At 44.4% G+C, this 20,564-nt stretch overlaps 1 protein-coding gene across 1 annotated transcript in view; it reads right to left on the bottom strand.

The window, feature by feature from the left end:
- The window catches only part of CPAMD8 (C3 and PZP like alpha-2-macroglobulin domain containing 8), a 299,461-nt gene that overhangs the window by 112,416 nt on the left and 166,481 nt on the right, over positions 1 to 20,564 (bottom strand). The window contains exon 21 of the mRNA XM_075314975.1: positions 4,924 to 5,077. Within this exon, the coding sequence (XP_075171090.1) occupies positions 4,924 to 5,077 (154 nt within the window). The remainder of the gene's footprint in view (positions 1 to 4,923; positions 5,078 to 20,564) is intronic.

Raw genomic sequence — 20,564 nt, 5'->3', positions numbered from 1 at the left:
TGAACATATGAATCAAGAGAAATTTAGCTACTGAATTGATCAATGCAATAGAGCCCCAACACATGTTGACTGCGACTTCAGACTGCATGTTAGAAATTTTTGCAAAGTCAGGAGTAATCCAAAAAATTAAGAGGTATTTATCATATTGAAAACATTTTTTTATTCAACTACTGCATATTGTAACTGATAGGTGGGTGAGTGTTCACACATTCAATATTTGGTGAGTTTTATCACTGAAGATATGTGTCACAAGACGTAAGCGGGCTTTATACGCAACGACATCGCTAACGAGATGTCGTTGGGGTCACGGAATTTGTGACGCACATCCGGCCTTGTTAGCGACGTCGTGTGAAATGCACGAACGTCCGTTAAACGATCAAAATTACTCACCTAACCGTTCATCGTTGACCGGTCGTTCTAATCCCGATTATCGTTGGTGTTGCAGGACGCAGGTTGTTTGCCGTTCCTGCGGCAGCACACATCGCTATGTGTGACACCGCAGGAACAAGGAACATTACCATCCCTGCGGCCGCCCCCAATGAGGAAGGAAGGAAGTGGGCGGGATGTTCAGCCTGCTCATCTCCGCCCCTCCGCTTCTTTTGGGCGGCCGCTTAGTGACGCCGTTGAGCAGGTAAGTCCGTGTGACGGGTGTTAGCGATGTTGTGCGCCACGAGCAGCGATTTGCCTGTGACGCACAACTGACAGGGGCGGGTGCTTTCACCAGCGACATCGCTAGCGATGTCGCTGTGTGTAAAGCCCGCTTTAGCCTTGGTGATGTGAAGACCGAAAAATGGCAAAAAGAGCTGGGTGGGACTGGCCATTCCAATACCAATAGTTCCAGACCTTGAAAAGGGTAGTTTAAGGTTGGTCAGTTGCCTTAGCTAGTGTCTGTGAATGAAGCTGACAGACCTGTCATCTTGTGCAGATTTGTGTGGACTGTATATCTGTGCAACTGTATACTTAATGTTACTTACTGTTATACCATTTTGCCGGAGAAATGCTGTTTCTTTTTGCTTTGGGTTAACATTTATAGTCTGCAATAAATCCATATATACATTCTACAAAAATATAAACACAACACTTTTGGTTTTGATCCCAATTTTCATGAGCTGAACTCTAAAGGCTGCTTTACACCAGACAATCTATCGTGCGATAGATCGTCGGGGTCACGGTTTTTGTGACACACATCCGGCATCGCTGGCGATGCCGGCCTGTGTGACACCTCCTAGTGACGCAGTATCGCTCACAAATTGTGAGTCGTGTACTGCTCGCTAGGTTCTATAATATCGTTTAATTTAGTTGTTCATCGTTTCCGTGGTAGCACATGCCGCTCCGTGTGACACCCCGGGAATGATGAATACAGCTTACCTGCGTCACGAGGCCGCCGCCGGCTATGTGAAGGAAGGAGGTGGGCGGGATGTTTACGTCCCGCTCATCTCCGCCCCTCCGCTTCCATTGGCCGGCGGCCGTGTGACGTCGCTGTGACGCCGAACGTCCCTCCCACTCCAGGAAGTGGACGTTCGCCGCCCACAGCGTGGTCGCACGAGAGGTAAGTACGTGTGACGGTGGTTACCGACTTTGTGCGCCACGGGCAGCGATTTGCCCGTGACGCAAAAAGGACGGGGGCGGGTACGATCGATTGTGAAATTGCACAATCGGTCGTACCGTGTAAAGCAGCCTTTAGATCTAAGACTTTTTCTAAGTACAAAAGGCCTGTTTCTCTAAATATTGCTCACAAATTTGTTTAAATCTATGTTACTCAGCACGTATCCTTTGCAGAAATAACCCATCCACCTCACAGGTGTGGAATAACAAGATACTGGTTGGACAGAAAGATTATTACACAAGTGAGCCATAAGTGGGCTTTACACGCAACGACATCGTTAGTGATGTCGCTGCCAATCGTACCTGCCCCCGTCAGTTGTGCATCACAGGCAAATCGTAGCGCACAACATCGCTAAAGGCCGCTTTACACGCTACGATATATCTAATGATATGTCGTCAGGGTCACGTCGTAGTGATGCACAAATAAGCGACTGTGAACGAGCAAAATACTCACCTTATCGTTGCTCGTTGACACGTCACTCATTTTCATAAAATCGAACGTCCTTCTGTGCTCCGGTTGTTCATCGTTCCCGAGGCAACACACGTCGCTCCGTGTGACACCCCAGGAATGATGAACTGCAGCCTACCTGCGGCCGCCGGCAATGCGGGAGGAAGGAGGTGGGCGGGATGTTTACGTCCCGCTCATCTCCGCCCCTCCGCTTCTATTGGGCGGCCGCTGTGTGACGTCGCTGTGATGCAGAACGTCCCTCCCCCTTCAGGAAGAGGATGTTCACCGCCCACAGCGAGGTTGTTTGGAAGGTTAGTACGTGTGACGGGGGTTTACGACTTTGTGCGACACGGGCATCAAATTGCACGTATCACACAAACGATGGGGGTGGGTGCGATCGCAAATGCGATCGAACATATCGACACATGTAAAGCAGGCTTTACACCCATCACACATACCTGCCTAGCGACGTCGCTGTGGCCGGCAAACCGACTCCTTTCTAAGGGGGCGGTTCGTTCATGCGGCGTCACAGCGGCGTCACTAAGTGGCCGCCCAATTGAAGCGGAGGGGCGGAGATGAGCGGCCGTAACATCCCGACCACCTTCTTAATTCCTCATTTCCGGCGGCAGCAGGTACGATGTGGTTCCTCGTTCCTGCGGTGTCACACATAGCAATGTGTGCTGCCACAGGAACGACGAACAACCTGCGTCCTGCAACACCAACGATAATCAGGATTAGAACGACCGGTCAACGATCAACGATTAGGTGAGTAATTTTGATCGTTTAACGGTCGTTCGTGCGTTTCAACGCAAAGACGTCGCTAACGAGGCCGGATGTGCGTTACGAATTCCGTGATCCCAACGACATCTCGTTAGCGATGTCGTTGCGTGTAAAGCCCGCTTAAGTCTTGTGACACATATCTTCAGTGATAAAACTCACCAAATATTGAATGTGTGAACACTCACCCACCTATCAGTTACAATATGCAGTAGTTGAATAAAAAAATGTTTTCAATATGATAAATACCTCTTAATTTTTTGGATTACTCCTGACTTTGCAAAAATTTCTAACATGCAGTCTGAAGTCACAGTCAACAAAACCTTGACCACTTTATTTTGCAAATAGTTCTTAGGAGGAATTTAATTAAGGGGTTGAAAAATTCTGAGAGTGTAGTAGAAACTAAACGTCACATTTTGTAGTGAGTTTGGAAAAATCAATTCTTCAATTCTTGTATTAATTGTATTGCGCCATTTATATCAATCTTTGCTTGGGTTACTGCAAGCAGCAGGACGGTTGTAAATTTTACTATAAAAAACTAATTTGCAATAAGGGTTCAATAATTTGATTGCAACTATTGTCTCACAAATATAAATAAGAAATGTGGAATTGTAATGTGTAAAAAGGAATTCATACAAATGCCCTCACTCATCAGGAATTCTACCCCTTTCCTCACTGTCGAGTTTAAGAAAGGGCTTGTGCAGCGGATTTTCGGTCTAATGTTATTCAATGAGGGAGTGCACATGTCCAAGTAGTCCAAGGAAATAAAATCAAAGCTGGATGATTTGCCTCCATAAATTGGATCGCACTTGGCCATTCAAGTCTATGGTTACATGATAAAATTGGACAACACTCGGATAACATAAAAGGATAGTCTGATTTTCACAGACTAACAGAATGCAATAACTGATTTTTTTTAATTCCTCTCCACATCTGAGCAAAACAGATCCCACTTCATCAGAAATGGTGTGAAATTTGGTACCCTTGAGTTGTTTCTTCAGGTTTGGAAACAGACAATAGTTGGAGGGAGCTAGATCTGGTCTATAAGCTGGGTCGTCAACCATCTGGAAGCCCAGCTCTGCCAGTTTTGTCATGATCGCTTGTGCAGTGTGAGTGGTGGCGTTGTCTTTCAGGAATAAGATTCCTTTCGACAGCTTGCCGTGTCTTTTGGCCTTCAGAGCTGCCTTTAATTGGTCCAAAAGTTCAATGTAATACCTTGCATTGATGGTAGAACCCTTTTGAAGGTAATCCACTAGCAGCATGCCCTCATTATCCCAGAACACAGACGCCATCACCTTAGTGGCTGATTTTTGCACCCTGAACCTCTTTGGATGAGGAGAACCACTGTGCCTCCACTCTTTAGACTGCTCTTTGTTTTCAGGGTCATACAAATAAATCCAGGTCTCATCCATAGTGACTAGTCGATCCAGGAAGTTCTTATCAGTCTGGAAACGCTGACAAATGGACCAGGAAGTTTTCACTCGCATGCTTCTCTGATCTCTGATCTGTTGTCAAACATTTGGGGACCCACTTTGCAGATAGCTTCCTCATGTCCAAATGTTCATGGATAATGACACAAACATGTTCACAGGAAATCCCTATGATGTCTGCTATTGCTTTAGCTGATATTCCAGCATCGACGATCTCTGGAACAACAACCACTCTCGGTTGTCCAGGACGCTCCTCATCATTGGTGCTGAAGTGGCCCATTTTAAATTTGGCAACCCAGTTCTTAACTGTGGAATATGAAGGGTATTGATCCTCCAATGTCTGCGACATATCACCATGAACATCCTTCGTGGACTTTACTTGCAGAAACAAGAATTGTATCACTCCTCTGCTCTCACTTGCTGTGAAGATCGTACTAGACGTCGCCATTTTATTTTCCCGCATGCGTAGAACACTGTTGCCATAAGCAACAAACACAACATTTTTTAAAATATACAATATATTAGACACATAAGGCTTTCATGTGATGTAACACTCGTTACCATAGAAACAAAAAAGTATCACAAAGCCAAAAACTTATCAGCAGCCCCTCGTAGTTGTGTAGTTATTATTATTCAACAATTTGAAATATAAAACTGGATCACCTGAAATGTTTGCATGTCCTAGTTCAGAAAATGAGAACACTGCTGATGTGGGTTTGGTCTCTCCTGAAGCCACACAAAGTTTCCGAATCAGATGTTGTTTTCCAGGATATCCTACAAATTTCACACCTTTTGTGATCAGAATTTTAATATGTACCTAGTAGGAAACACAGTTAAAACCATAAATGTGAGAAGCAATTAAGTAAATAACTATTGACGATAAAGGGAAGAAATACTTTAACTCAAAGGGAACTTGTCAGAAGAGTTATGCTGTTCGGCATTTCAGAGATAATATACTACAAAGATGTGGCCGAGGACCATACTCGGAGACAAGACTAGCCCGAGTTTACCCCTGGATGCGTCTTTCCAGTACTACTGCAAATGACTGACAGGTCTCTCCCTATGTAGATGCGAAAAGAGAGACCTGTCAATCAGCTGCTGTGGGGCTAGTAAGAGCTCGCCAGGAGTTGAGCCACGCTTGTTTGGCCTCTGGCTTTGATTCTTAGCCGAATCTTTTCAGAGCGCTATGGCCATAACACCAACTAAAAACCTCATATTTTTTTGTACAGGATACAGCCAGGCCCCTTTCTGTTAGGCCTTGCATATTAGAGTTCCTGTCCCTGTATGATGCGCAGATGGAGTACGGCTTGGCAGCTGGCCGCCTGATGTAATAGTATGGGCGTCACCTAATAGGCTGCGGGTTTGTGACTGTGCATCTGCAAGTGTGAACAGCACTCTATGCAAGCCATCAGTGAACAGTTTTACCATCCAGCAATGGCCCCCTCCATGTTTTGGAGGTACGATTAATGAGCGCAAAATCGTCGTAATCGTATCATCGGTGTAGCGTCGGTCATTTCCATAATTTGGAAATGACCGATGTTACGATGTTGTTCCTCGTTCCAGCGGCATCACACATCGCTGTGTGTGAAGCCACAGGAGTGAGGAACATCTCCTACCTGTGTCCTGCGGCTCACGCCAGCTATGCGGAAGGAAGGAGGTGGGCGGGATGTTTACGTCCCGCTCAATCCGCCCCTCCGCTTCTATTGGCCACCTGCCGTGTAACGTCACTATGACGCCGCACGACCCGCCCCCTTAATAAGGAGGCGGGTTGCCGGCCAGAGCGACGTCGCAGGGCAAGTGAGTGCATGTGAAGCTGGCATAGCAATAATGTTCGCTACGCCAGCTATCAACATGATATCGCAGCTGCGACGGGGGCAGGGCCTATCGCGCTCGGCATCGCAAGCATCGGCTTGCGATGTCGTAGTGTGCAAAGTGCCCCTAAGAGTACTATGCCTTTAAGCCAAATGGGACAGCCCATATGATGATGAAGTAATGTTTTTGGAAGCTTCTGATAGGTTTATCGGCAACATCTTATATTACAGGGAGATTTATGTAAATTGGAGGATTGGGCTGAGAAGTGGCAATTGAAGTTTAATGTAGATAAATGTAAGGTCATGCACTTGGGTAGAGGAAATAACATTTATGATTATGTACTTAATTGTAGAACACTGGGTAAAACAGACACAGAAAAAGACTTGGGTGTATGGGTGGATGGTAAACTTCACTTTAGTGGACAGTGTCAGGCAACTGCTGCCAGGGCTAATAAAATAATGGGATGTATTAAAAGAGGTATAAGTGTTCATGAAAAAAATATAGTTCTACCTCTGTACAAGTCACTAGTGCGACCGCACTTAGAATACTGTGTACAATTCTGGTCACCGATATATAAGAAGGACATAGCTGAACTGGAGAGGGTGCAGAGAAGAGCGACCAAGATTATTAGAGGAATGGGTGGGCTGCAATACCAAGACAGGTTATTAAACTTGGGGTTATTTAGTTTGGAAAAACGAAGGCTTAGGGGGGATCTAATCACAATGTATAAATATGAGGGGACAGTACAGAGACCTTTCCAAAGATCTTTTTACACCTAGGCCTGCGACTGGAACACGGGGGCATCCGCTACGTCTTGAGGAAAGAAGGTTTAATCATAATCACAGACGAGGATTCTTTACTGTACGAGCAGTGAGACTATGGAACTCTCTGCCGCATGATGTAGTAATGAGTGATTCACTACTAACATTTAAGCAGAGCCTGGATGCCTTTCTTGAAAAATTTAATATTACCAGTTATGTATATTAGATTTTATGACAGGGTATTGATCCAGGGAACTAGTCTGATTGCCGGATGTGGAGTCAGGAAGGAAATTTTTTCCCCATTGGAACTTGTTTGCCACATTGGGGTTTTTTTGCCGTCCTCTGGATCAACATGTTAGGCTACGGGTTGAACTAGATGGACTTAGAGTCTCCCTTCAACCTTAAAAACTATGATACTATGATCTGAGTTAATTAGAGACACCTGTGGATGTATTTTAATGCACACCTGAAACACACTGCTTCTTTGTGTAGCATGATAGGAAAGTCAAAAGAAATCAACCAAGATCTCAGGAAGAGAATTGTGGACTTCCACAAGTCTGGTTCAAACTTGAGTACAATTTCTAGATACCTGAAGGTGCCTATTCATCTGGACAAACAAATATACTTAAGTACAAACAAGATGGGAATGTTCAGCCATCATATTGCTCAGGAAGGAGACGGTTCTGTGTACCAGAGATGAACGTGCTTTGGTCAGACATGTACATATCAACCCAAGAACAAAAGGAAAAGACCTTGTGAAGATGCTGGCGGAAGCTGTTAAGATTGTGTAATTTTCCAAAGTGCAACAAGTACTGAATCAACATGGGATGAAAGGCCACTCTGCCAGGAAGAAGCCATTACTCCAAAAGAAACATAAAAAAGCCAGATTAATGTTTGCAAATGCACACAGAAACAAAGACCTTAATTTTTGGAAACATGTCCGGTGGTATAGCGAAACAAAAACTGAACTGTTTGGCCATAATGACCATAGTTACGTTTGGAGGAAAAAGGGAGAAGCTTTGAAGTCTAAGAACACCATACCAACTGTAAAACATGGGGATGGCACCATCATGTTGTGTGGTTGTTTTCCTGCAGAAGAGATTTCACAAAATAGATGGCATAATGAGGAAAGAAGATTATGTGGCAATACCGAAGCAACATCTCAAGACATCAGCCAGTAACATAAAGCTTGGGTGGAAATGGGTCTTCCAAATGGACAATGACCCAAAACATACTGCCAAACTGTTTACAAAGTTGCTTAAGGATAACAAAGTCAATGTTTTGTAGTGGCCATCACAAAGACCTGATCTCAATCCTATTGAAAATTTATGGGCAAAGTTGAAAAGGCAGGTGCGAGCAATACTACCTAAAAACATGGCTCAGTTACACCAGTTCTGTCCGGAGGAATGGGCCCAAATTCCTACCAACTATTGTGAGTAGCTTGTGGAAGGATATCCAAAACATTTGACCCAAATCATACATTTTAAGGGCAATGGTACCAAATACTAATGAAATGTACAGTATGTAAACTTTTGACTTTGAAGAAAGTATAAAAATACCTTACACCACTCACTCTCTCTCTCATTATTCTGGCATTGGGCAAATATAAATAATTTTAGTAATCCTAACTGACCTAAAACGGGAAAGGTTTATTCTGATTTCATGTCAGATAGTGAGAAAAACATGTGTCATTTTAGATATTGTATGTAAACTTCAGGTTTCAACTCTATAGCTGAAGCACTGGGGGACATAAACAGAAAAGGGTCTATGTACAAGAACAATATAGGGTCCCTTTTCAGTCCAAAAGCTCATCATAATGCACAATTCCACCTTGTGATGCTAGTCCCTACACGGACCAGTCAAGAGGCAGGGTAGTCAAATGTTCTGATGTCCCGTACCAGGAGAGAATGTCAAGATTAAGAGGATAAACAGAGTCAGAATACCTGGAGGGTAGTGGATCAGAGAAAAAGGACAAGGCAAAAGGACGGTCAAATGAAGTCAAAGGTCTGGGCAGTAAAGGGGGCTTTACACGCTACAACATCGCTAATGCGAAGTCGTTGGGGTCACGGAATTGGTGACGCACATCCGGTCGCATTATTGATGCTGTTGCGTGTGACACCTATGAGCGATTTTGCATCGTCGCAAAAACGTGCAAAATCGCTCATCGGTGACATGGAGGTCCATTCTCAAATATCGTTACTGCAGCAGTAACGAAGTTGTTCCTCGTTCCTGCGGCAGCACACATCGCTCCGTGTGACACTGCAGGAACTAGGAAGCTCTCCTTATCTGCCTCCCGGCCACAATGCGGAAGGAAGGAGGTGGGCGGGAGGTTACATCCCGCTCATCTCCGCCCCTCCGCTTCTATTGGGCGGCGGTTCAGTGACGCAGCTGTGACGTCGCTGTGACGCTGAACAAACCGCCCCCTTAGAAACGAGGCGGTTCGCCGGTCACAGAGACGTCGCTGGGCAGGTAAGTACGTGTGATGGGTCTGGGCGATGTTGTGCGGCACGGGCAGCGATTTGCCCGTGTCGCACAACAGATGGGGGCGGGTACCCACGCTAGCGATATCGGTATCGATATCGCAGAGTGTAAAGTGGCCTTAAAAGATCAATCTACTAAGCACAGATAACTGAGGCCATGTCTTGCTAAATTCTCCTAAAAAGGGGGCTGAAAGCCCGTACTTACGAAGCGCTCACTGATATCCTAATTAGGCACAAATACTAAGATTCTTTATAGCAAGATACTATTTATTTTAATAGCACATGAATAGTCAATGATGCATAGGCATTAGAACTACTTTTTTAGTCATAGAATCTTATACAATAACAGAAATATGCATCAACATTACTGATATGTTGCAGCAATCCTTTCTCATCGGAGGGACTCGATTAATGTGAGAAGGAAAAAAAACCCGGCCTCTTGCATCACAGGAGCAGTGCGTACACTTCAATGTCCTGGAAGGTTTCCCCTAATCTCAGTCCGATCCTTTTATAAGAAACTTTGTACGTTGTGTTTTCTGAATGGTTAATTGGTGACCAGCATGTGACAGCTGAGTCATGTTCATGTAACTTGACCACAAACTGCTGTGGGCACCAGCAGCTTCCTGCACATTTACTTGTACATTCTGCCAGTTGACAACTGGCCGACCACAGTTGACCACAGTTTTAGTGAAATATTGCAATGAGCCGTAAATTTTATATGCAAGCTTCCTTACACCTGTTTTAAGCCAACCACAAGTTTCCTGTAAGTGGAACTGTAAAGGTTACTTCCTCATTATTGTGGTTTTGCTTCAGATCTGTTTGACACGTATTCTTTGTCATGGTAAAATTGGTTATCCAGAGGATATCTCTCTTTGATACTGAATTATTGATAGGTCAAATAATATCTGGGATCACTCCTATCTTTTGATTATGATCCCTATCTAATCACATTCATTCTTCAGTCATATCACATTGGTATCACAGGCCAACAAGCACCAATAAACAGAAGGCTAAGGGCCGTTTCAGATCAGCGGTATTCTGCCGCACTCGTAGATCTGGCACAAGGGCAGTACAGTACTTTACAGTTCTCAGACAGTGCGGCAAGCAAGTCATATGCTGTCACATGCTCCGATCACATGACCCTATCTGCCCGGAGCTTGCCAGTGAACTGTAAAGTACTGTACTTCCCTTGTGCAGTACAGTACTGTAAAGTACTGTACTGCCCTTATGCCGGATCTGTGAGTACGGCAGAATACCGCTGATCTAAAACAGCCCTAAGACTGGCAATGCTCTGGGAAAAACTGCTCAGCTTAATAAGTGGGCAATTACCAGAAACAGGGAACACATGTAGAAATCCAGCAAATCCCAGTATGAAACTGGACAACTGAGCTGTCACTGAGTCAAATGACAGCTCAGCACTCCCTGATCACTGAGCGGAGTAATCGTGACAGGCCTGTTTTGGAGTTGAAAATGGCCCCCTTAGCTCTTGGACCCCTGTGCAGCTGCACAGGTTGCACCAATAATATGGAAAACCAAAATATAACTCAGGAAAACCCAAGAAATATAGTAACACTAGAATAAATTAATATTTTAATTACAATCTGGAGTTACATAAATAAACAGGCAATAACATACATATAAGTAGAGATGAGCAAACCTGAGGTTTCGGGTTTGGAAACCGACTTCCAAAAAAATAAAGTTTGGGTTCGAAGTTCCAGTGAGTTACGAGTGCAAACCACTCAAGCGAACAGCACTGTGCTTGGGTATGATTGATGCTCAGCTCTTTGTAAGCCGCGTGCAGTGTTTGATTGGCTCGCACAGGGGGTAAAATCTGCATGATCAGATGTAGTGTTCACACACAAAACAAACAAAAACCCTGTCCATCTGTCCCCAGAAGTGTTCTGCCTACGGCTGGCAGCATGAGGGTGGAGAGACGAAATGCCCAATTACTGACTTCATTGAGGTTCGGTTCAAATTAGGCTCACAAACCAAACCTTATCTAAGATTCAAATGTACCCTGCGAACCGAACCTCCAAAGGTTCGCTCATCTCTAATTATAAGGAACTTCAGATGTGGACATTACTGCGACCAGAACAACAAAAAATAAATAGAACAATACAATATAATATATGCACCAGTAAAACAGCTAGAATTCATAGTAATAAATTAGTGAATTAAAAGTGGAAAAAGGCAGTAAATAATTATATACATTCTATATGGCAGCATATGGCTATATTTTCATTATACTGTGACTATTGCTACTATAACAATTGAAAAAGTTCTCAATAAAGTGCAGGATCAAAATAAAGGTGCTATAGTGCAAACTCCTAATGGATATACCTTTAGCAATCTCCCCAAAAAAGGGATAAAAAATGCTAATTATAAATATAGATACGATCTTACATAGAGAAAAACAAGTAAATATATAGAGTCCATGCCCCTTGAGGAAGAATATGAAACGTGCATCGGGGCTGGACACCTTGTGGCCAGATTTCCATAGGCATCAGTTGTTAGAGCTCCAGAAAGTTTACAACTATATTCACTAGTGAGTAATTTATTTCTTACATTACACATGATTAGATACGGTTAGAACTGTGTATATAGGATAGCATATTTGCATAGGATAATAAAGCAGACACCTTACAAGATTTCAGCAGTAGTATAGGGCTATAATTATCACTCTATTTATTTATTTATTTTTCTATACGTAAGAGCTGTGGAGACACGGGGCTCAGTGGGTGCTCTCGTCCACTAAAACCCGCCGCCTTTAGAAAGACAGCGTGGCTCAGGGCTCATCCCAACTGAACGCCGGCCTCCTTAACCGTGGGCATAACACTACTCAGACAACACTGGGTGAGGGAACCACAATAATTAGACTTTATTGGATCCCCAAACAATTAATGGCACATAACACATAACCAGCAAAACACACAAATGTAACAGGCAACAGAGTCTCACCCTTCCGCTGGCTCACCAGGGATTTAGAATGTCCATGCCTCACAGGTTCTAAGCTGTCTGAGGTCTGCAAAGTCTGTAACAGGTGACTGAACTGTCCCAACCTGAGTGTCCTCCTTAGGTAGTCCTGGTTTGATGTTACAATCCTGGCAGCCGGAGTCGAAATCCCTAGGCTGTGGATATGGTCTCCAACCAGATCCGGAGTCCCTAGATTGCAGCCATAAGATGTCCTGATCCTCCAGTCAGCTCCAAAGAGCTTAGACTGGATCCATCAACCTTCATCAACCCTGGTGGCTTAAAGAAGTCCCTTTTATAGCCATAACTTTCCCTTAGGATACACTGCGTCCTCATCGATTGGTTGGACAAGATTGCTTCTCCCATTGGATGAATTTCAAGCTGCATGGATAATGTTCATTTAAATGATGTGCATAGAAAGACTGAGGGTGTACATGTAATCTGGGAGTCACCCACTAGACAATGGCTACTAAGGTAATCACATTAGCAATACACAACTACAATACAATGGTTACTGGAAATGTCTGGAGAACAATAGGTTTAGCTTTCAATGGCCAACACAATTACATTGAGTCAACAAGAGTCTTGTAAAAACAATGAGGGACTTCTCCCCCATCTATAAACAATCTATCATGCTGTCTGGCTGGATTTTAAGAAACTTTAACCCATGAGAGTCCATGTCGTCACATTCCTCCCCCTTCTTAATATTAGCCAGACATGATAGGCTTCCGATCATCCTTCTCCTATTGACGGCATTGTCCTTTTTAATGGTGAGGTCAGCAACAGAGGCTTGCATCTATACACCTCCCCCTGATTACCTCCCCCAAGTTGAGCAGCCATATTGCGGACAAGCACTAAGGTGGGGTCCATGAGTTGGGCCTGCACAAATCTCCCACTATCAATCCTCCCCCAGTCAATAGCCACAGTGTGGTTAGGCTTACTCATGGTTCTTGGCTCAGAAGTGGATGATGGAGACCGGGAATGCAAACCATCCCTGGAAAAGATGTTAGAAAGATCCACATCAGGGTCCTGCTTGGTTTGGAGGTGGGTGATGGCTTCTTCAAACTGACTGGATAGTCCTTGTACTAGGTCATTCTCCAAAATGACTGGTGTGAGCAGGTAATTCACAAGCCCCACTTTCACTTCCCTTTGAGTGGTATCCGAAACAACAGGCTTGGTGGGGCCATCTATGAACCCCACTTCAACTTCCTCCTGGCTAGTCCCCGAAACAACAGGTGTGAGGAGGCTGTCCATAAACTCCATATGGACCTCTTCCTGGTCAGACCCCAAAGTAACTGGTGTGGGGACGGTGTCCATAAGCTCCACATCAGCCTTGCTCTTATTAGTCTCCACAATGACAGGTGTGGGGAGGCTGTTCACAAGTCTCACATCAACCTCTCCCTGGTCCTTTCCCGAAATAACTGGTGTGGGGACGGTGTCCATAAGCTCCACATCAGCCTTGCTCTGGTCAGTCTCCACAATGACAGGTATGGGGAGGCTGTTCACAATCTCCACCTCGACCTCTCCCTGGTCGGTCCTTAGGTCCACCTGCACACATGCCAGAGGGACATCTGAGCGCTGGCCCTCAGCCAGGGAGACGGACAATTGGGAATCCGGTAAAGGGTCTTCCGGAGAAACAACAACTGGGCTTACCAGAGTGATGGAAGATCCAATGTCTCGAAGTCCCTGAGCCTGTATATCACCGACCTTGACCATCTGGATGTGGGGATGGAGGTTGGCTGGTGTACGGTGTCCGGCCTGCCGTAGGGTGAGGACTGGATAAACCACTTCCTCAGCTATTGGTGTTTCTTGGGAGCAGCATTCCCCAGGTCTCGTTGGTTCATCTCGGCACATGTTGACTGGTTGGAGTGGCAGACGGGCTCCAAGCATGCGGCCTCGGTTTTGGAGACAATCCTTATCTATATGTCCATTGCACCCACATGTATAACAGCGCCATAGATTGGGAGAGTCACAGGCCCTGTCTGTAGTCCTTTGTTTTGGCGCAGCATCTGCTGGGTAGCGGGACCATCCTTCTCGACCGGCTGGTGTTAGCAGTACTGCAGCTGAAATCCCATAAACATATTCCAGAACATAAGCCCTCTCTTCTCTTGAGGATCTAGGCCCCAATGCATCCAACAACGCTGTGGCTTGGGCCATCTTGGACAAAGTTGATTCCCGATTGTCACTAGATCCATGATGTGGCACATAGTCTAAATCCTCTGGGTCAATATCGGCGGGATCCTCATCGTCCTCTGCATCATTCTGGGCATCCGAACGGACTAATTTCCGGATCAAGTCCGACCGAGTCTCAGCGCTCCAGCAGACAATCTCTCGCCTCCGGCACAGATCCTGCAGCATCCATTTACTGCAGCGGTCGTAACTCCTCTCTTGTCCTTGTCCCATGGCTGAGCTGGTGGGGTTGGACATGGCAGCGTCCGAAACCTGAATGCCTCCCCTATGGCCTGCTGGGTATGCTTATGTGCCTCCCTGGTTGTTGAGCCCTGGACGGTGTCCACGAACACCAGTCCGCTGCAGCTCCCCTGGGTAAACCAGGCTGAGTAGTATCCCACCGCTGCCACCAATTGTTGAGACACGGGGCTCAGTGGGTGCTCTCGTCCACTAAAACCCGCCGCCTTTAGAAAGACAGCGTGGCTCAGGGCTCATCCCAACTGAACGCCGGCCTCCTTAACCGTGGGCGTAACACTACTCAGACAACACAGGGTGAGGGAACCACAATAATTAGACTTTATTGGATAACCAAACAATTAACGGCACATAACACATAACCAGCAAAACACACAAATGTAACAGGCAACAGAGTCTCACCCTTCCGCTGGCTCACCAGGGATTTAGAATGTCCATGCCTCACAGGTTCCAAGCTGTCTGAGGTCTGCAAAGTCTGTAACAGGTGACTGAACTGTCCCAACCTTAGTGTCCTCCTTAGGTAGTCCTGGTTTGATGTTACAATCCTGGCAGCCGGAGTCGAAATCCCTAGGCTGTGGATATGGTCTCCAACCGGATCCGGAGTCCCTAGATTGAAGCCATAAGATGTCCTGATCCTCCAGTCAGCTCCAAAGAGCTTAGACTGGATCCATCAACCTTCATCAACCCTGGTGGCTTAAAGAAGTCCCTTTTATAGCCATAACTTTCCCTTAGGATTAGAGTTGAGCGCGGTTCGTGGTTCGTGGTTCTCCAGTTCTAGGCTCGAGTGATTTTGGGGCATGTTCTAGATCGAACTAGAACTCGAGCTTTTTGCAAAAGCTCGATAGTTCTAGAAACGTTCGAGAACGGTTCTAGCAGCCAAAAAACAGCTGGTTTCTGCTGTAATAGTGTAAGTCACTCTGTGAATCAAACTATTATCACATTTCAGTGTATAGTGTGCGTGAACAGCGCCTTCAGATCACTGCTGTTTCTATAATGGCGATCGCCATTTTTTTTTTTTTTTTTCTTGTCTTCCTTCCCTAAGCGCGCGCGTCTTGTGGGGCGGGCCAGCATGTCAGCCAATCACAGACACACACACAGCTAAGTGGACTTTGAGCCAGAGAAGCAACGGCATGTGTGATAGGATCTGCATGTCACATGTCCCTGCATTATAAAACCGGACATTTTCTTCACGAACGCCATTATCTGCCTTCTGCGTCTTTGGTGTCAGACATCAGTGTCGCAGCTCCGTCCTCCTGAGTCCTATAGCCGATACAGCTGTATGCGCTGCATACACAGCGTTAGACAGCTTAGGGAGAGCACTTTCTAGCAGTCCTTTTAAGGGCTCAAAGCGGCAGGGTCAGAGAGCCATAGGTGACAGGTCCTGCAAACAGCAACAGCGTCTGTGTAGCCCAGGTCAGGGATTTCCTCCCTGCATTTCACCATTAGGAGGGAATAGAAAGGCAGGCTTCCATTCCTCTACCCAGAGCACCACAATCCTGCCACTGTACCCTCTTGTCCTCTGCACACTCCAACTCATTCTAACTAAGCCATTATACTAGCAAACACTCAGTGTACCTAGTGGCATCCTATCTGTGGCTATTGGACTTTGCTATAGTCCCACTAGTGCAAAGACATTTGCAGAGCACGTCTGCCTGCATTGCACACTCCAACTTTTTTAAACTAAGCAATTTTACTAGCAAACACTCAGTGAACCTAGTGGCATCCTAAAGGTGGCTATTGGACTTTGCTATAGTCCCACTAGTGCAAAGACATTTGCAGAGCACGTCTGCCTGCATTGCACACTACAACTCATTGTTACTAAGCCATTATACTAGCAAACACTCAGTGTACCTAGTGGCATCCTATACGTGGCTATTGGACTTTGCTATAGTCCCACTAGTGCAAAGACATTTGCAGAGCACATCTGCCTGCATTGCACACTCCAACTTTTTTAAACTAAGCAATTTTACTAGCAAACACTCAGTGTACCTAGTGGCATCCTAAAAGTGGCTATTGGACTTTGCTATAGTCCCACTAGTGCAAAGACATTAGCAGAGCACATCTGCCTGCATTGCACACTCCAACTTTTTTAAACTAAGCAATTTTACTAGCAAACACTCAGTGTACCTAGTGGCATCCTATACGTGGCTATTGGACTTTGCTATAGTCCCACTAGTGCAAAGACATTTGCAGAGCACGTCTGCCTGCATTGCACACTACAACTCATTTTTACTAAGCCATTATACTAGCAAACACTCAGTGTACCTAGTGGCATCCTATACGTGGCTATTGGACTTTGCTATAGTCCCACTAGTGCAAAGACATTTGCAGAGCACATCTGCCTGCATTGCACACTCCAACTTTTTTAAACTAAGCAATTTTACTAGCAAACACTCAGTGTACCTAGTGGCATCCTAAAAGTGGCTATTGGACTTTGCTATAGTCCCACTAGTGCAAAGACATTAGCAGAGCACATCTGCCTGCATTGCACACTCCAACTTTTTTAAACTAAGCAATTTTACTAGCAAACACTCAGTGTACCTAGTGGCATCCTATACGTGGCTATTGGACTTTGCTATAGTCCCACTAGTGCAAAGACATTTGCAGAGCACGTCTGCCTGCATTGCACACTACAACTCATTGTTACTAAGCCATTATACTAGCAAACACTCAGTGTACCTAGTGGCATCCTAAACGTGGCTATTGGACTTTGCTATAGTCCCACTAGTGCAAAGACATTTGCAGAGCACGTCTGCCTGCATTGCACACTACAACTCATTGTTACTAAGCCATTATACTAGCAAACACTCAGTGTACCTAGTGGCATCCTAAACGTGGCTATTGGACTTTGCTATAGTCCCACTAGTGCAAAGACATTTGCAGAGCACGTCTGCCTGCATTGCACACTACAACTCATTGTTACTAAGCCATTATACTAGCAAACACTCAGTGTACCTAGTGGCATCCTATACGTGGCTATTGTACTTTTGTCAATTCACAGTATTGGAACGTTATTTGCAGCACGTCTGCCTGCATTGCACACTCTAACTTTTTTAAACTCAGCCATTATACTAGCAAACACACAGTGTACCTAGTTGTATCGTAAACGTGGCTTTTGTACTTTTGTCTATTCACAGTATTGGAACGTTATTTGCAGCACGTCTGCCTGCATTGCACAATCTAACTTTTTTAAACTCAGCCATTATACTAGCAAACACTCACTGTACCAAGTTGTATCCTAAACGTGGCTATTGTACTTTTGTCAATTCACAGTATTGGAACGTTATTTGCAGCACGTCTGCCTGCATTGCACACTCTAACTTTTTTAAACTCAGCCATTATACTAGCAAACACTCACTGTACCTAGTTGTATCCTAAACGTGGCTATTGTACTTTTGTCAATTCACAGTATTGGAACGTTATTTGCAGCACGTCTGCCTGCATTGCACACTCTAACTTTTTTAAACTCAGCCATTATACTAGCAAACACACAGTGTACCTAGTTGTATCGTAAACGTGGCTTTTGTACTTTTGTCTATTCACAGTATTGGAACGTTATTTGCAGCACGTCTGCCTGCATTGCACACTCTAACTTTTTTAAACTCAGCCATTATACTAGCAAACACACAGTGTACCTAGTTGTATCCTAAACGTGGCTTTTGTACTTTTGTCTATTCACAGTATTGGAACGTTATTTGCAGCACGTCTGCCTGCATTGCACACTCTAACTTTTTTAAACTCAGCCATTATACTAGCAAACACTCACTGTACCTAGTTGTATCCTAAACGTGGCTATTGTACTTTTGTCAATTCACAGTATTGGAACGTTATTTGCAGCACGTCTGCCTGCATTGCACACTCTAACTTTTTTAAACTCAGCCATTATACTAGCAAACACACAGTGTACCTAGTTGTATCGTAAACGTGGCTTTTGTACTTTTGTCTATTCACAGTATTGGAACGTTATTTGCAGCACGTCTGCCTGCATTGCACACTCTAACTTTTTTAAACTCAGCCATTATACTAGCAAACACACAGTGTACCTAGTTGTATCCTAAACGTGGCTTTTGTACTTTTGTCTATTCACAGTATTGGAACGTTATTTGCAGCACGTCTGCCTGCATTGCACACTCTAACTTTTTTAAACTCAGCCATTATACTAGCAAACACTCACTGTACCTAGTTGTATCCTAAACGTGGCTATTGTACTTTTGTCAATTCACAGTATTGGAACGTTATTTGCAGCACGTCTGCCTGCATTGCACACTCTAACTTTTTTAAACTCAGCCATTATACTAGCAAACACACAGTGTACCTAGTTGTATCCTAAACGTGGCTTTTGTACTTTTGTCTATTCACAGTATTGGAACGTTATTTGCAGCACGTCTGCCTGCATTGCACACTCTAACTTTTTTAAACTCAGCCATTATACTAGCAAACACACAGTGTACCTAGTTGTATCCTAAACGTGGCTATTGTACTTTTGTCAATTCACAGTATTGGAACGTTATTTGCAGCACGTCTGCCTGCATTGCACACTCTAACTTTTTTAAACTCAGCCATTATACTAGCAAACACTCACTGTACCAAGTTGTATCCTAAACGTGGCTATTGTACTTTGTCAATTCACAGTATTGGAACGTTATTTGCAGCACGTCTGCCTGCATTGCACACTCTAACTTTTTTAAACTCAGCCATTATACTAGCAAACACACAGTGTACCTAGTTGTATCGTAAACGTGGCTTTTGTACTTTTGTCTATTCACAGTATTGGAACGTTATTTGCAGCACGTCTGCCTGCATTGCACACTCTAACTTTTTTAAACTCAGCCATTATACTAGCAAACACTCACTGTACCTAGTTGTATCCTAAACGTGGCTATTGTACTTTTGTCAATTCACAGTATTGGAACGTTATTTGCAGCACGTCTGCCTGCATTGCACACTGTAACTTTTTTAAACTCAGCCATTATACTAGCAAACACACAGTGTACCTAGTTGTATCCTAAACGTGGCTTTTGTACTTTTGTCTATTCACAGTATTGGAACGTTATTTGCAGCACGTCTGCCTGCATTGCACACTCAAACTTTTTTAAACTCAGCCATTATACTAGCAAACACTCACTGTACCAAGTTGTATCCTAAACGTGGCTATTGTACTTTTGTCAATTCACAGTATTGGAACGATATTTGCAGCACGTCTGCCTGCATTGCACACTCTAACTTTTTTAAACTCAGCCATTATACTAGCAAACACTCACTGTACCAAGTTGTATCCTAAACGTGGCTATTGTACTTTTGTCAATTCACAGTATTGGAACGTTATTTGCAGCACGTCTGCCTGCATTGCACACTCTAACTTTTTTAAACTCAGCCATTATACTAGCAAACACACAGTGTACCTAGTTGTATCCTAAACGTGGCTATTGTACTTTTGTCAATTCACAGTATTGGAACGTTATTTGCAGCACGTCTGCCTGCATTGCACACTCTAACTTTTTTAAACTCAGCCATTATACTAGCAAACACACAGTGTACCTAGTTGTATCCTAAACGTGGCTTTTGTACTTTTGTCTATTCACAGTATTGGAACGTTATTTGCAGCACGTCTGCCTGCATTGCACACTCTAACTTTTTTAAACTCAGCCATTATACTAGCAAACACTCACTGTACCTAGTTGTATCCTAAACGTGGCTATTGTACTTTTGTCAATTCACAGTATTGGAACGTTATTTGCAGCACGTCTGCCTGCATTGCACACTCTAACTTTTTTAAACTCAGCCATTATACTAGCAAACACACAGTGTACCTAGTTGTATCCTAAACGTGGCTTTTGTACTTTTGTCTATTCACAGT

The sequence above is a fragment of the Anomaloglossus baeobatrachus genome, chromosome 1 (genome assembly GCF_048569485.1).
Source record: "Anomaloglossus baeobatrachus isolate aAnoBae1 chromosome 1, aAnoBae1.hap1, whole genome shotgun sequence".
NCBI lineage: Eukaryota > Metazoa > Chordata > Amphibia > Anura > Aromobatidae > Anomaloglossus > Anomaloglossus baeobatrachus.
The sequence above is the reverse complement of the archived record's forward strand: the minus strand, read 5'-3'. Positions and strand labels throughout refer to the sequence as shown.